At 47.2% G+C, this 14,477-nt stretch overlaps 1 protein-coding gene across 1 annotated transcript in view; it reads right to left on the reverse strand.

The window, feature by feature from the left end:
- rskrb (ribosomal protein S6 kinase related b) overlaps nt 1–14,477 on the reverse strand; it is a 68,350-nt gene that overhangs the window by 8,169 nt on the left and 45,704 nt on the right. Inside the window, exons 6-9 of the mRNA XM_029770417.1 lie at nt 12,320–12,427; nt 12,145–12,185; nt 8,768–8,795; nt 1–79 (exon numbers count right to left, since the gene is read on the reverse strand). The exon at nt 1–79 is cut by the window's left edge and continues 11 nt beyond it. Coding sequence (XP_029626277.1) covers nt 1–79; nt 8,768–8,795; nt 12,145–12,185; nt 12,320–12,427 — 256 coding nt within the window. The remainder of the gene's footprint in view (nt 80–8,767; nt 8,796–12,144; nt 12,186–12,319; nt 12,428–14,477) is intronic.

Raw genomic sequence — 14,477 nt, forward strand, 5'->3', positions numbered from 1 at the left:
ATGGTCCCACAGATAGTGAAGGCTCTTCCTCCTCTCTCCAGACGACGAGACAAACCAAAGTCAGCCAGACGGAGGTGGCCTAGAATAAACCATTATTACTGTTATCATTACTGGAATAAACTATTATTACTGTTATCATTACTGGAATAAACCATTATTACAGTTATCATTACTGGAATAAACCATTATTACAGTTATCATTACTGGAATAAACCATTATTACTGTTATCATTACTGGAATAAACTATTATTACTGTTATCATTACTGGGATAAACTATTATTACTGTTATCATTACTGGAATAAACCATTATTACTGTTATCATTACTGGAATAAACCATTATTACTGTTATCATTACTGGAATAAACCATTATTACTGTTATCATTACTGGAATAAAGTATTATTACTGTTATCATTATTGGAATAAACCATTATTACTGTTATCATTACTGGAATAAACCATTATTACTGTTATCATTACTGGGATAAACCATTATTACTGTTATCATTACTGAAATAAACTATTATTACTGTTATCATTACTGGAATAAACCATTATTACTGTTATCATTACTGGAATAAAGCATTATTACTGTTATCATTACTGGAATAAACTATTATTACTGTTATCATTACTGGAATAAACCATTATTACTGTTATCATTACTGGAATAAACCATTATTACTGTTATCATTAGTGTTATCATTACTGGAATAAACCATTATTACTGTTATCATTACTGGAATAAACCATTATTACTGTTATCATTACTGGAATAAACCATTATTACTGTTATCATTACTGGAATAAACTATTATTACTGTTATCATTACTGGAATAAACCATTATTACTGTTATCATTACTGGAATAAACTATTATTACTGTTATACATGCCTACTGCTCTACACAGGAGCATCTCTCTATTTGTCTTCCTCTGATCCATACTGCGTAGCTACTGTACACCACAGGGACATGGAATCACAGCATTACCATGTGATCTCTGTGTCGTGACTGACTGACAGCTGTGCTCCAGAACTTTGTGTTCTACAATTTGTTCTAATGTTGTAACGGCTGTCGTAGAGAGGGGACCAAATCGCAGCGTGTTGATTGCTCATGATGAATATTTATTTGAACTCAGAACACAAAAAAAAAATAACAAAGAGAAAATGAAAGCGCACAGTTCTGTCAGGTACAGAAAACTAAACAGAAGACAACTACCCACAAACACAGGTGGAAAAAAACCCTACTTAAGTATGATCTCCAATTAGAGACAACGAGGACCAGCTGCCTCTAATTGGAGACCATCCCAAAAAACAACAACATAGAAATAGAAAACTAGAACCTAAACATAGAAATACAAAACATAAAAACACAAAACACCCCCCGTCACGCCCTGACCTACTCTACCATAGAAAATAACATCTTACTATGGTCAGGACGTGACAAATGTAGAATGTTTTGTCTGTTGTAGTCTTTGTGTTGCCATACCTCCAAAATCACATCGTTATCACGCCTCGCTTGGAGGTCTGGAGAATTTTGTATTAGCACAAACGGTTTGAATGGTCTGCAGTATTTCGATTGGATGTTACATTTCAAGAAACCTCGCCCCCACACCCCCGTAGAAGGGCTGCTGTTTGTTATGTGCCACACTGTTTTCCGTCCAGGAAGTTGTTGTTGCCTATGCTAGTTTCAAGTGTGGCCGACAGTCTGCGATTTATATTTATTGAAATTGAAAGTGTATTACGTTGGTAAATTAAAACGTCACAAAAAGTTCTAAACCACTCAAGTGACAGATTTTTTTCTTCCCATGTCTCCATTTCTCCCATGTCTCCATTCGTCCACATGTCTCCATTCGTCCACATGTCTCCATTCGTCCACATGTCTCCATTTCTCCCATGTCTCCATTTCTCCCATGTCTCCATTTCTCCCATGTCTCCATTTCTCCCATGTCTCCATTTCTCCCATGTCTCCATTCATCCACATGTCTCCATTTCTCCCATGTCTCCATTCGTCCACATGTCTCCATTTCTCCCATGTCTCCATTTCTCCCATGTCTCCATTTCTCCCATGTCTCCATTCATCCACATGTCTCCATTTCTCCCATGTCTCCATTCGTCCACATGTCTCCATTTCTCCCATGTCTCCATTTCTCCCATGTCTCCATTTCTCCCACGTCTCCATTTCTCCCATGTCTCCATTCGTCCACATGTCTCCATTCGTCCACATGTCTCCATTTCTCCCATGTCTCCATTCGTCCACATGTCTCCATTTCTCCCATGTCTCCATTTCTCCCATGTCTCCATTCGTCCACATGTCTCCATTCGTCCACATGTCTCCATTTCTCCCATGTCTCCATTTCTCCCATGTCTCCATTCGTCCACATGTCTCCATTCGTCCACATGTCTCCATTTCTCCCATGTCTCCATTTCTTCCATGTCTCCATTTCTCCCATGTCTCCATTCGTCCACATGTCTCCATTCGTCCACATGTCTCCATTTCTCCCATGTCTCCATTTCTTCCATGTCTCCATTTTTCCCATGTCTCCATTCGTCCACATGTCTCCATTTCTCCCATGTCTCCATTCGTCCACATGTCTCCATTCGTCCACATGTCTCCATTCGTCCACATGTCTCCATTTCTCCCATGTCTCCATTTCTTCCATGTCTCCATTTCTCCCATGTCTCCATTCGTCCACATGGCTGCTGGCTACGCTTTGCTACCACCAAACATACCATGAGGATTGCTTATTATTTTGTTTTTGTAAGGACACAAAAAAATGGAGGCAGTGTGAGAACCTATTCAAGTAAGTAAATACCATGTTTAAAATATTTGATTTAAACTATGTATTATTAGCTAGTTAGAAAGCTGGCTACAGTAGGCCACTTTGCAGGCTAACTGAGCTGCAAGCTAACTTCACACACTGTATAGCTAAGTGAATTTAATGTAATCAGTTAGCTAACTTTATATTAGCTAGCTATCTTGATGTAATCATTTCAAATTAAAAACAGTCTCCAAATGCATGTGAAGGTAACAGCCATGGAAGAGGGTGACATTGCAACTCCAGCTGTCAGTAAAGGGAGAGGCTACAGGACAGGACAGGACAGGTCATATTGAGGGAGGACATTATGAAAATATTATCCAGTTCCAGTCCCTAGAGGGGAAATCTTTGAGTACAGAGAGATAATAGCAACATAATATTCAGTGCTGTCTAATTTGAGTAGAACGCAGCCTGTTTCTATGTGATGTTTTCTGTCTTCAGATACAGACAGTTGTGAAACCCCTGTCTGCAGATGAAGAGGTCCTAATGAATGTCCCAGGAGACTAAGGGTACCTTTCTACAGTGCCTTCAGGAAGTATTCACACCACCTGACTTTTTCCACATTTTGTTGTATTACAGCCTGAATTTAAAATGGATTACATTGAGATGTTGTGTCACTGGCCTCTACACACAATACCCCATAATGTCAAAGTGGAATTATGTTTCTAGAAATGTTTACAAATTAATAAAAAATGAAAGCTTTGTTACGGCAAGCCTAAATAAGTTCCGGAGTATTCAACTCCTTTGTTATAACAAGTCTAAATAAGTTCCGGAGTATTCAACTCCTTTGTTATAACAAGTTTAAATAAGTTCCGGAGTATTCAACTCCTTTGTTATAACAAGTTTAAATAAGTTCCGGAGTATTCAACTCCTTTGTTATAACAAGTCTAAATAAGTTCCGGAGTATTCAACTCCTTTGTTATAACAAGTTTAAATAAGTTCCGGAGTATTCAACTCCTTTGTTATAACAAGTTTAAATAAGTTCCGGAGTATTCAACTCCTTTGTTATAACAAGTTTAAATAAGTTCCGGAGTATTCAACCCCTTTGTTATAACAAGTATCTGTGGTGAAAGGTGACAAAGTTAGAGAGGTGTTTGTCAGACCATGAGACATCCCGAAAATCTGTTTTCTCACCTCTATGGGAATGAGACTTTCACGAACACGATGGTGTTTCTCTGTTTTTGTCTTCAACCCCCACAAGTGTCTTGGGACTCGTCTGAAGTCGGTACATCCGATCTGCCAACTTCTGTCTGTAGCATCCGAACAGTTTGGGCTACACACTAATAGGACCTCCTCCGGCCTCCCTGAGCGCAGCACCTCCCAGCTCCATAGGCACCGGAGCGGTGGTGCTGGGAGAGGGAATCAACAGAGCCCTCTCTGGATGTCCGCGGGTAACCAGCAGGTTATCCAACCGAATGGACATGTCCACCAGCTGGTCGAAGGTAAGGGTGGTGTCCCTGCAGGCCAACCCTCGACGGACGTCCTCGCGCAGGCTGCAACGGTAGTGGTCGATAAGATGCCCTGTCGTTCCATCCCGCTCCGGCGGCCAGGGTCCGAAATTCCAGGGCGAACTCCTGGGCGCAACTCGTCCCCTGCCGCAGGTGGAAGAGACGTTCACCCGCCGCATGGTGGTTGAAGACTGCCCGGAAGCGGCGGGTGAACTCCGTGAAGTCATCCAACGCCATATCTCCTTCTCCCCACACGGCGTTAGCCCACTCCAGAGCTCTCCCCGAGAGGCACGAGACGAGGGCGGCCACCCTCTCCCTTCCCGAGGGAGCCGGGTAAACGGTGCCCAGGTATAAGTCCAGCTGTAACAGGAAACCCTGGCACCGTACCGCCGTCCCATCGTACTCCCTGGGAAGGGCGAGACGAATCCCACTGGGACCAGGTACAGGAGGGACGAATAGCGGGAACCCCTGTTGTGCTGGTGGAGGCGCTGGAGGAACTCTCTGTCTCTCCCAGCGGTCCATCGTCTGGACGACGCGGTCCATGGCGGCGACGAGATGGTGAATCAACGCCATGTGCTCCTGGACTCCGCTACCATAAGTACCTGCTCCTGCTGACTCCATGTGGTGGTGTGGGATTCTGTTAGGTATGCGTAAATGGCTGTAAGGGAGTCAGGCGCAGGAGAGCAGATATTGGGTAGCAAACAAAGCCTTTTATTTAGGCGAACCAAAAACACACGGCACAACGAACACGAAATACAATACGGGTTGACATAACCCAGCGCAACCAGTCTAACGTGCGCATACATGAAACAATAAACAATCCCACACAAAGACATGGGGGGAACAGAGGGTTAAATACACAACAAGTGATTGAGGGGATTGAAACCAGGTGTTAGTAAAACAAGACAAAACAAATGGAAAATGAAAAGTGGATCGATGATGGCTAGAAGACCGGCAACGCCGACCGCCAAGTGCCGCCCGAGCAAGGAGAGGACCCGACTTCGGCGGAAGTTGTAACACCCAGTTACTGCAAAGATACCGGCGTCCTACCTAACTTAGTTGCCGGAGAGGAAGGAAACCGCTCAGGGATTTCACCATGAGGCCAATGGTGACTTTAACAGTTACAGAGTTTAACGGCTGTGATAGGAGAACACTGAGTAGTTACATTGTAGTGACTCCATAATGCTAACCTAAATGACCGAGTGAAAAGAAGGAAGCCTGTACAGAATTCAAACATTCCAAAACATGCATTCTGTTCAAAACATGCATTCTGTTTGCAATAAGGCACTAAAGTAAAATTGCAAAAACGTGGCAAACAAATGAACTTCATGTCCTGAATACAAAGCGTAATGTTTGGGGCAAATCCAACACAGCACATCACTGAGTACCACTCTTCATATTTTCAAGCATAGTGGTAGCTGCTTTATGTTATAGGTATGCTTTGGCAGCAGGTAGCCTAGTGGTTTGAGCGTTGGGCCAGTAGCCGAAAGGTTGCTGGATTGAATCCCTGAGCTGACAAGGTAAAAATCTGTTGTTCTGCCCCTGAACAAGGCAGTTAACTCACTGTTTTCCGGGCGCTGAAGACGTGGATGTCGATTAAGGTAGCCCCTCGCACCTCTCTGATTCAGAGACGGGTTGGGTTAAATGTGGAAGACACATTTCAGTTGAAGGCATTCAGTTGTACCCTTTCCTTTCCTTTGCTTGTCATCGTTAAGGACTGGGGAGTTTTTCAGGATAAAAAATAAATGGAATGGAGCTTGTGGTGGATGCATCATGTTATGGGTATGCTTGTCATCGTTAAGAACTGGGGAGTTTTTCAGGATAAAAAATAAATGGAATGGAGCTAAGCACAGGAACAATCCTAGAGGAAAACCTGGTTCTGTCTGCTTTCCACCAGACACTGGGAGATTAATTCACCTTTCAGCAGGACAACAACCTAAAACACAATGCCAAATACACACTGGAGACGACATTGAATGTTCCTGAGTGTCCTAGTTACAGTTTTGACTTAAATCGGCTTGAAAATCTATGGCAAGACTTGAAAATGGCTGTCTAGCAATGATCAACAACCAACTAGACAGACCGTCAGCTGAGTCTTGTCCTAGAGCAAAACAACTGACATGTACATATCTCACATTTAAACAGAGGCTTCATATTAGTGTGTAGCCCAAACTGTTCGGATGCTACAGACAGAAGTTGGCAGATCGGCTGTACCGACTTCAGACGAGACCCAAGACTTGTGGGGGTTGTAGAGAAAAACAGAGAAACACCATCGTGTTCGTGAAAGTCTCATTCCCATAGAGGTGAGAAAACAGATTTTCGGGATGTCTCATGGCCTGACAAACACCTCTCTAACTCTGTCACAGATCACTGACCATTTCGAATCCTACCGTACCTTCTTTGCTGTGCCTTGGTTTCTCTAATGACTGCCTCGCCTAGTTCACCAACTACTTTGCAGACAGAGTTCAGTGTGTCAAATCGAAGGGCCTGTTGTCCTGACCTCTGGCAGTCTCTATGGGGGTACCACAGGGTTCAATTCTCGGGCCGACTCTTTTCTCTGTATATATCAATGATGTCGCTCTTGCTGCGGGTGATTCCCTGATCCACCTCTACGCAGACGACACCGTTCTGTATACATCTGGCCCTTCTTTGGACACTGTGTTAACTACCCTCCAGACGAGCTTCAATGCCATACAACACTCCTTCCGTGGCCTCCAACTGCTCTTAAATGCTAGTAAAACCAAATGCATGCTTTTCAACCGTTCGCTGCCCGCACCCACCCACCCGACTAGCATCACCACCCTGGACGGTTCTGACCTAGAATATGTGGACAACTATAAATACCTAGGTGTCTGGTTAGACTGTAAGCTCTCCTTCCAGACTCATATAAACATCTCCAATCCAAAATCAAATGTAGAATCGGCTTTCTATTTCGCAACAAAGCCTCCTTCACTCACGCCGCCAAACTTACCCTAGTAAAACTGACCATCCTACCGATCCTCGACTTCAGCGACGTCATCTACAAAATAGCTTCCAATACTCTACTCAGAAAACTGGATGCAGTCTATCACAGTGCCATCCATTTTGTCACCAAAGCCCCTTATACCACCCACTACTGCGACCTGTATGCTCTAGTCGGCTGGCCCTCGCTACATATTCGTCACCAGACCCACTGGCTCCAGGTCATCTATAAGTCTATGCTAGGTAAAGCTCCACCTTATCTCAGTTCACTGGTCACAATAACAACACCCACCCGTAGCACGCGCTCCAGCAGGTATATCTCACTGATCATCCCCAAAGCCAACACCTCATTTGGCCGCCTTTCCTTCCAGTTCTCTGCTGCCAGTGACTGGAACGAATTGCAAAAATTGCTGAAGCTGGAGACTTATATTTCCCTCACCAACTTTAAACATCAGCTATTTGAGCAGCTAACCGATCGCTGCAGCTGTACATAGTCCATCTGTAAATAGCCCACCCAATCTACCTACCTCATCCCCATATTGTTTTTATTTAGTTTTCTGCTCTTTTGCACATCATCATCTGCTCATTTATCACTCAAGTGTTAATCTGCTAAATTGTAATTATTCGCTCCTATGGCCTATTTATTGCCTACCTCCTCATGCCATTTGCACACACTGTATATAGACTTTCTTTTTTTCTACTGTGTCATTGACTTGTTTATTGTGTTATTGGCTTGTTTATTGTTTATTCCATGTGTAACTCTGTGTTGTTGTCTGTGTCACACTGCTTGGCTTTATCTTGGCCAGGTCGCAGTTGTAAATGAGAACTTGTTCTCAACTGGCCTACCTGGTTAAATAAATCAGTGACAAGGATCAATGAGTTGTGCATTCCAAGATACTGTGCTGTTATTTGCCCGTTTGTGGCCCGGCTGCTATTCTCCTTCAACCACTCTCATCAACGAGCTGTTTTCATCCACAGGACTGCCGCTGACCGGATGTTTTTTGTTTGTCGTGCCATTCTCTGTAAACCCTAGACACTGTCGTGCGTGGAAATCCCTGAAGGCCGTTTCTGAGATACTGGATCATACCGACGCTCAAAGTCTCTTAGGTCAGTCGTTTTGTCCATTTTAACGTTCAACTGAACAGTAACTGAATGTCTTGAAGCCTGTCTGGCTGCTTTATATAACAAGCCACGACCACGTGACTCACTGTCTGTAGGAGCGAACCATTTTCCTGTATAGGGTATACCTAATAAACTGTCTCAATTTAAAAATGATACCAGAACACAACATATGAAGTAAACCCTATACCAGATTTTTGTATATACCTTTTAAGTACTGACATACTATAGCAGATTGGGCCTTTACTGCTGGATGGTAAAACTCAATGGAGAATCTCTCTCTCTCTGACACACAGACACACACACACACACACACAGACAGACAGACAGACAGACAGACAGACAGACAGACAGACAGACAGACAGACAGACAGACAGACAGACAGACAGACAGACAGACAGACAGGGTGAGTTTACCTTGATCTGTGAGCAGAATGTTCTCCATCTACAGCAGAGAACACACAGTGGTCACATGTTTATACGTCGCTATGGTTACATCACATCCAAACACAGACAGATGTCAAACTGTAGTGGAGATGTTTTTCATATTACGTACATGACAGATATCAACTAACAGATGTATCATTAGTAAAACATGTAAACATGTAATGTATGAATGGGTCGCTGGTGTCTGAGTAAAAAATGTATACAAACGGTTTTTTTTGGGGGGGGGGTTTTACGATTAAAAAAATACTTTCTTAAGTATAAACTTAAACCAGGTAGAAAGTGTGTGAAAATGATAATAAACTGATAATGAACTGATAATGATAATGAACTGATAATGAACTGAACTTATAATGATAATGAACTGATAATGAACTGAACTTATAATGATAATGAACTGATAATGAACTGAACTGATAATGAACTGAACTGATAATGAACTGATAATGAACTGAACTGATAATGATAATGAACTGATCATGAACGGGTCCCGAAGGCAAACCCAGCTGAGAACCACTGATGTTCAGTGTATATTATATAATATTCACCGAACAAAAATATAAACGAAACATGCAACAATTTCAACAATTTTACTGGGTTACAGTTCATATAAGGAAATCAGTCAATTGAAATTAATTAATTTGGCCCTAATCTATGGATTTCACAACACTGGGCAGGGGCGTAGTCATGGGTGGGCCTGGGAGGGCATATGCCCACCTACTAGGGAGACAGGCCCAGCCAATCAGAATGAGTTTTTCCCCAAAAAAGGGCTTTATTACAGACAGAAATACTCCTCAATTTCATGGTGGCTGGTATCAGACGATCCCAAAAGTTGAAGAAGCCAGATGTGAAGGTCCTGGGCGGGCGTGGTTACACGTAGTCTGCGGTCGTGAGGCCGGTTGGACGTACACTGCCAAATTCTCTAAAACGATGTTCGAGGCAGCTTATGGCAGAAAACAGCTCTGGTGGACATTCCTGCAGTCAGCATGCCAATTGCACGCTCCAGCAAAACTTGAGGCATCTGTGGCATTGTGTTGTGTGACTGTCACGCCCTGACCAGGTGAACTCTTCTATTTTGGTCAGGGTGTGGCATTTCTATAGTTTATTTTCTATGTTTTTGGTATAGCCTTGCTTTGGGGCTTATTTCTATGTTGGGTTCTGTCGATTCCCAATCAGAGACAGCTGTCGCTAGTTGCCTCTGATTGGGGAATCACATTTAAGTTCCTTTTCCCCCACGATGTTTGTGGGGTGTTGTCTCTTTTGTTGGAGCAGTAACGATACGTTTATTCTCTGTTTTGACCGTGTTATTTCAGTCTGTAATAAATAACATGTGTTCGCTCCCAGCTGCGCCTTGGTCCACTTCTTCCTTCCTGCACGACGATCGTTACAGAACACCCCACCGAACCAGGACCAAGCAGCGGGAGGATAAGGAGCGCGAGAGATGGGCTCGCGAGGGGAAGGAGTTCTGGACCTGGGAGGAGATCATGTCGGGGAAAGGACCCTGGCGGAAGGATTCCCAGGTCGAGGAGGTGATGCCAGCCAGTGGAAGGAGTCGCAGGCAGCGGTCGAGGAGGCCCGGAAGACACCCCCAAGAATTTTTTTTTGGGGGGCTAATGGGGTGGTCCGGAAGGGCAGAGGAAGAGCCCAGACCACTGCTCTCGTGGGGGATAACGGCGAAGGAGGAGGCAGAGATGTGGCAGGTCCTGGAGGACCTGCGTAGGGACAGCGTGGAGGAAGAGCCTTGGGTGGCAGAGGTGCGCACGGTATCGCCAGTGCGCCTGCACAGCCCAGTGCGCTCTGTGCCAGCGCCCCACATTTGCCGGGCTAGGGGGAGTGTTCAGCGAGGACGTGTTGTGCCGGCTCAGCGCTCCTGGCCTCCGGTGCCCCTTCTCGGTCCGATGTATCCTGCGCCGAGGACGCGCACTGTGTCTCCGGTACGGCTGCACAGCCCAGTGCGTTCTGTGCCAGCGCTCCACACTTGCCAGGCTAAGGTGGGCATTGAGCCAGAACGGGTGATGTCAGCTGTGCACTCCAGACCTCCAGTGCGCCTCCTCGGTCCAGGATATCCGGCGCTGCTTATGCGCACTGTGTCGCCGGTGTGCGGTCACGGTCCAGCACGTCCTGTGCCAGCACCTCGCCCTTGCCGGGCGAATGTGGTGCGTGTCCACAGTCCAGTCCGGCCCATCCCTGCTCCCCGCACCAAGCCAGTGGTGCGTGTCCCCAGTCCAGTCCGGCCCGTCCCTGCTCCCCGCACCAGGTTAGTGGTGCGTGTCCCCAGTCCTGTCCGGCCCATCCCTGCTCCCCGCACCAAGCCGGGGGTGTGTGTCCCTAGTCCAGTCCGGCCCGTCCCTGCTACCCGCACCAGGTTGCTGGTGCGTGTCCCCAGTCCGGCCCATCCCTGCTCCCCGCACCAGGTTGGTGGTGCGTGTCCCCGGTCCTGTCCGGCCCGTCCCTGTTCCCCGCACCAGGCCCACGGTGCGTGTCCACAGTCCGGCACGGCCTGTGTCCGGTCCACCGGTGACCAGTCCTGTTCCGGTCGGCGGCTCCGCTCCGGAGCCTGAGCATGCCGCTCTACCGTGGTCCAGTCCGGGCCAGAGGGGTAGGGCTAGGGTGGAGGCAGGGGGAGAAACACGCCCGGGGCCAGAGCCTCCACCGAGGGTGAGGCGCTCACCCGGTCCCCCCCTAATAGACTTTAGGTTGGTGCGCCGGGAGTACGCACCGTTGGAGGGGGGGTACTGTCACGCCCTGACCAGGTGAACTCTTCTATTTTGGTCAGGGTGTGGCATTTCTATAGTTTATTTTCTATGTTTTTGGTATAGCCTTGCTTTGGGGCTTATTTCTATGTTGGGTTCTGTCGAATCACATTTAAGTTCCTTTTCCCCCACGATGTTTGTGGGGTGTTGTCTCTTTTGTTGGAGCAGTAACGATACGTTTATTCTCTGTTTTGACCGTGTTATTTCGGTCTGTAATAAATAACATGTGTTCGCTCCCAGCTGCGCCTTGGTCCACTTCTTCCTTCCTGCACGACGATCGTTACAGTGACTAAACTGCACATTTTAGACTGGTCTTTTATTGACCCAAGCACAAGGTGCACCTGTGTAATAATCATGCTGTTTAATCAGCTTCTTGATATGCCACACCTGTCAGGTGGATGGATTATCTTGGCAAAAGGAGAAATGCTCACGAACAGGGACGTAAACAAAATATGTGCACAAACATTTTGAGAATTTATTTTTTATTTTTTGTGCGTATGAAAACATTCTTATTTACATGTCGCGTTTCTATATTTTTTTTGTTCAGTTGGTTGACGAATGGAACAGCTCTGATGTCATATCCTGTCTAGCTCTCACCTTCACATCCCTGTGAATAATCCCAACGTCATGGAGGAACCCTGGGGAGACAAACGACCTAGTCAGCATCTGTCTCGTGTGTGTGTGTGTGTGTGTGTGTGTGTGTGGTGTGTGTGTGTGTGTGTGTGTGTGTGTGTGTGTGTGTGTGTGTGTGTGTGCGTACGTGTTTACTCACCGAGAGCGCAGCCTAACTCTGCAGCAAACACCCTGACAGCGTCCTCGCTGAACTGGCCAATCATCACCCAGTATGTATACAGGTCCCCGGTGCTGCAGTAGTCACACACTAGAGAGACACACACACAGTATGAGAGAGAGAGGGGGAGAGGAGAGGGGGAGAGAGGGGGAGGGAGAGGGGGAGAGGAGAGGGGATGAGGAGAGGGGGAGAGGCGAGGGGGAGAGGAGGAGAGGGGATGAGGAGAGGGGGAGAGGAGAGGGGGAGAGGGGGAGAGGAGAGGGGATGAGGAGAGGGATGAGGAGAGGGGGAGAGGAGAGGGGATGAGGAGAGGGGGAGAGGAGAGGGGGAGAGGGGGAGAGGAGAGGGGATGAGGAGAGGGGGAGAGGAGAGGGGGTGGGGAGAGGGGGAGAGGAGAGGGGGTGAGGAGAGGGGGAGAGGAGAGGGGATGAGGAGAGGGGGAGAGGGGGAGAGGGGGAGAGGAGAGGGGGAGAGGAGAGGGGATGAGGAGAGGGGGAGAGGAGAGGGGGAGAGAAGAGGGGGTGAGGAGAGGGGGAGAGGAAAGGGGGTGAGGAGAGGGGGTGAGGAGAGGGGGAGAGGAGAGGGGATGAGGAGAGGGGGTGAGGAGAGGAGGGGGATCTGGGTCACATTCTGACCCAGAGGGGGGAGGAAGGGGTGAGAGGAGAGAGAGAAGGGGGGGAAGAGGAGTGATGGGGTCAGAACGGGGGCAAATGGCACTCCATAGGGCTCTGGTCGTAAGTAGTGCACTTCATAGGGCTCCGGTCGTAAGTAGTGCACTTCATAGGGCTCTAGAGTGCCCTTTGGGATGTGGTCTGTCTAACAGGAGAGGAACAGGATGTGACCTAGAGAGGAAAAGGATGTGACCTAGAGAGGAACAGGATGAGACCTAGAGAGGAACAGGATGTGACCTATAGAGGAACAGGATCAGACCTAGAGAGGAACAGGATGTGACCTATAGAGGAAAAGGATAAGACCTTGAGAGGAACAGGATGTGACCTATAGAGGAAGAGGATGTGACCTAGAGAGGAACAGGATGTGACCTATAGAGGAACAGGATGTGACCTTGAGAGGAACAGGATGTGACCTATAGAGGAACAGGATGTGACCTAGAGAGGAACAGGATGTGACCTATAGAGGAACAGGATGTGACCTATAGAGGAACAGGATCAGACCTAGAGAGGAACAGGATGTGACCTATAGAGGAACAGGATCAGACCTAGAGAGGAACAGGATGTGACCTATAGAGGAAAAGGATGAGACCTAGAGAGGAACAGGATGTGACCTAGAGAGGAACAGGATGTGACCTACAGAGGAACAGGATGTGACCTAGAGAGGAACCGGATGTGACCTAGAGAGGAACAGGATGTGACCTAGAGAGGAACAGGATGTAACCTATAGAGGAACAGGATGAGACCTAGAGAGGAACAGGATGTGACCTAGAGAGGAACAGGATGTGACTTAGAGAGGAACAGGATGTGACCTAGAGGAACAGGGTGTGACCTAGAGAGGAACAGGATGTGACCTATAGAGGAACAGGATGTGACCTAGAGAGGAACAGGATGTAACCTATAGAGGAACAGGATGTGACCTAGAGAGGAACAGGATGTGACCTACAGAGGAACAGGATGTGACCTAGAGAGGAACAGGATGTGACCTAGAGAGGAACCAGGCAGGAGCATCAACGTGTCCAAGCAACGGTTTTTAAGGTGAAGGGTTAAATGTTGGGACGGACTCCAGGAGAGGGATTAGAGCTGGGCTGGGGAAAGAGCTTCCAGGACGGACTCCGGGAGAGGGATTAGAGCTGGGCTGGGGGAAAGAGCTTCCAGGACGGACTCCAGGAGAGGGATTAGAGCTGGGCTGGGCAAAGAGCTTCCAGGACGGACTCCGGGAGAGGGATTAGAGCTGGGCTGGGGGAAAGAGCTTCCAGGATGGACTCCGGGAGAGGGATTAGAGCTGGGCTGGGGGAAAGAGTTTCCAGGACGGACTCCGGGAGAGGGATTAGAGCTGGGCTGGGGGAAAGAGCTTCCAGGACGGACTCCGGGAGAGGGATTAGAGCTGGGCTGGGGGAAAGAGCTTCCAGGACGGACTCCGGGAGAGGGATTAGAGCTGGGCTGGGGAAAGAGCTTCCAGGACGGACTCC

Source organism: Salmo trutta, chromosome 12 (assembly GCF_901001165.1).
Source record: "Salmo trutta chromosome 12, fSalTru1.1, whole genome shotgun sequence".
NCBI lineage: Eukaryota > Metazoa > Chordata > Actinopteri > Salmoniformes > Salmonidae > Salmo > Salmo trutta.